The 2,032-nt window shown below is 59.2% G+C and overlaps 1 protein-coding gene across 1 annotated transcript in view; it reads left to right on the top strand.

Annotated features, from left to right (window-relative positions):
- Nucleotides 1–2,032, top strand: part of TARS2 (threonyl-tRNA synthetase 2, mitochondrial) — a 29,683-nt gene that overhangs the window by 1,452 nt on the left and 26,199 nt on the right. The window contains exons 3-6 of the mRNA XM_023525726.1: nucleotides 12–118; nucleotides 1,160–1,306; nucleotides 1,466–1,564; nucleotides 1,851–2,024. Coding sequence (XP_023381494.1) covers nucleotides 12–118; nucleotides 1,160–1,306; nucleotides 1,466–1,564; nucleotides 1,851–2,024 — 527 coding nt within the window. The remainder of the gene's footprint in view (nucleotides 1–11; nucleotides 119–1,159; nucleotides 1,307–1,465; nucleotides 1,565–1,850; nucleotides 2,025–2,032) is intronic.

Consider the following 2,032-nt stretch of genomic DNA (forward strand, 5'->3'; position numbering starts at 1 on the left):
GCATTTGGAAGCCACTAACGGGCCCCTTCTTTCCCCCAGGTGCGGCACGTTGGTTGATCTCTGCCGGGGCCCCCACCTTCGGCACACCGGACAGATCGGAGGGCTGAAGCTGCTGACGGTCAGTCGTCAGGACAGGGTTAGGCTGAGACTTCTCATTTCGCTGGAGTGAGCAGGGGCCTGGGAAGACGATGGCCTCTCAGCCCCTTCTCTACTCTGATAGCCGAGAGGGGAATCCAGGGGAACGATACTTAGTTCCTGCCTTCTAGAAACCTCGAGTCTGACGGCAGACGCTAGACCCCCTGCCAGGGCCCAGGAGCCAGTTCACATTTCATGGTTGGACATCAGTGCTGAAGGAGGGGGAAGGCTGCTGTGAGTGGGGGCGGTGGAGCGCCTTTGACAGGCACAGGGAGGGTGAGTCAAGGGCATGCCTTTTATGAAAAAGCTGTTCTTGGGCAGGGTGAGTTATTGGATGGAACAGGAGCAGAGAGCCGAGCGGAGGCCGGTACGTAGAGCAGAACGCTCCGGACTGAAAACCTAGCCGTCTGTGCTTCGCCCTGGCTCTGCCACCAGTGAAGTGTGTGGCTTTGGGTAAATGTCCTTACCCATCTTCCCTATCTGTGAAATGAGCCTGTGAATTCCTGTCTTACGAGTAAATCTACATGGAGAAACAGAACCAGCTAACGCAGGAGAAAGTGTTTGAGGAAAAGTTAAAAGTGCTATGAAATACAGGCTGTTTCTCATTAGTACTGTTGTTCAAGGAAAAAACAAACAGGCATTTGATCTCCTGGGGCCAGGAACAGGAAATGGTGTGATACAGATAGAGTGACATTTGACCAGAGCTTCCGGTTGTTCCCCTGAGCAGTGCCCGATGGGACGGGGAAGGCGTGAAGTACGGGGTGCTGGCAGGGCGGCGGTCGTGAGAATGAGGAGAGGAGGCGGCAGGCTGAGGTTAGGCTTGAGCAGGACACGTGCAGGAATCAAGAGTCGGTCCCCTCCAAGGCTGTAAGCGTGGCGCGGGGGTCTGGAGGACCGTCCCACCGGTGGTGATGGCGGGGAGTAGTGCACACCTGTGGCACATACATCGAGAGAGGTTTGCAGGAGAGGCCGGGCAGCCTCAGTCCTCACCGCCTTCCCCCGGACTCCCTGTGTCCTCCCGCAGAACTCTTCGTCCTTAGGGAGGTCTTCAGGTGGCCCGGAGACACTGCAGAGAGTGTCAGGGATCGCCTTCCCCACGGCGGAGCAGCTGAGGGCCTGGGAAGAACAGAGGGAGGAGGCAGAGTTACGGGACCACCGGCGCCTTGGGAAGGTAGAGATCGGGGACGTGGGGGACGGTCATGGAGGTTGGAGTGACGAAGGGCCCCAATTGTGGAGCGGGGCGCAGACTCAGAATCCAGCAGACTTACTCCTTCCGGGCCCCAAAGCCACCGCGTCCCCCTGAAGTGACCGCTGCCATCCCTGACCCCAGGAACAGGAGCTCTTCTTCTTCCATGAACTGAGTCCTGGGAGCTGCTTCTTCCTGCCTCGGGGGACAAGGGTGTATAACGCGCTGGTGTCTCTCATCAGGGTGAGGGGACCCGGGTCCGAGGGAAGGAAGACGGGGGTGGGGCTGAGGGCCCCGAAGCAGCCAGGCGTTAAGGGGGAGAGGAGGCTTACACGTACTTACTGTAAATGCTGGCAGTTCTTACAAAGACCCCAGAAATGTGTGCTCTGCAGCGGGGGCACGTACGGAGCTAGCGTGGTACCTAGTGGCTCGTGGCTGTGATCAGCATGACCTGGGGGCCCAGAGGCTGCCACCCTCCCTTCTCTCCCCGTGCTCACTGTGGCCTCCCTTCCTGTACCCTCCTTCCCAGGCCGAGTACACCCGCCGTGGTTTCTCAGAAGTGAAGACCCCCACGCTGTTTTCCACAAAGCTCTGGGAGCTGTCAGGGCACTGGGAGCACTATCAGGAAGACATGTTTGCCCTGCAGTCTCCAGGCTCCGACAGGCCTGCCCGCTCCCAGGGGGACCACTGCTCCGGCCACCCCACAGACAC

This window comes from Pteropus vampyrus, unplaced genomic scaffold (assembly GCF_000151845.1).
Source record: "Pteropus vampyrus isolate Shadow unplaced genomic scaffold, Pvam_2.0 Scaffold617, whole genome shotgun sequence".
Taxonomy (NCBI): Eukaryota; Metazoa; Chordata; class Mammalia; order Chiroptera; family Pteropodidae; genus Pteropus; species Pteropus vampyrus.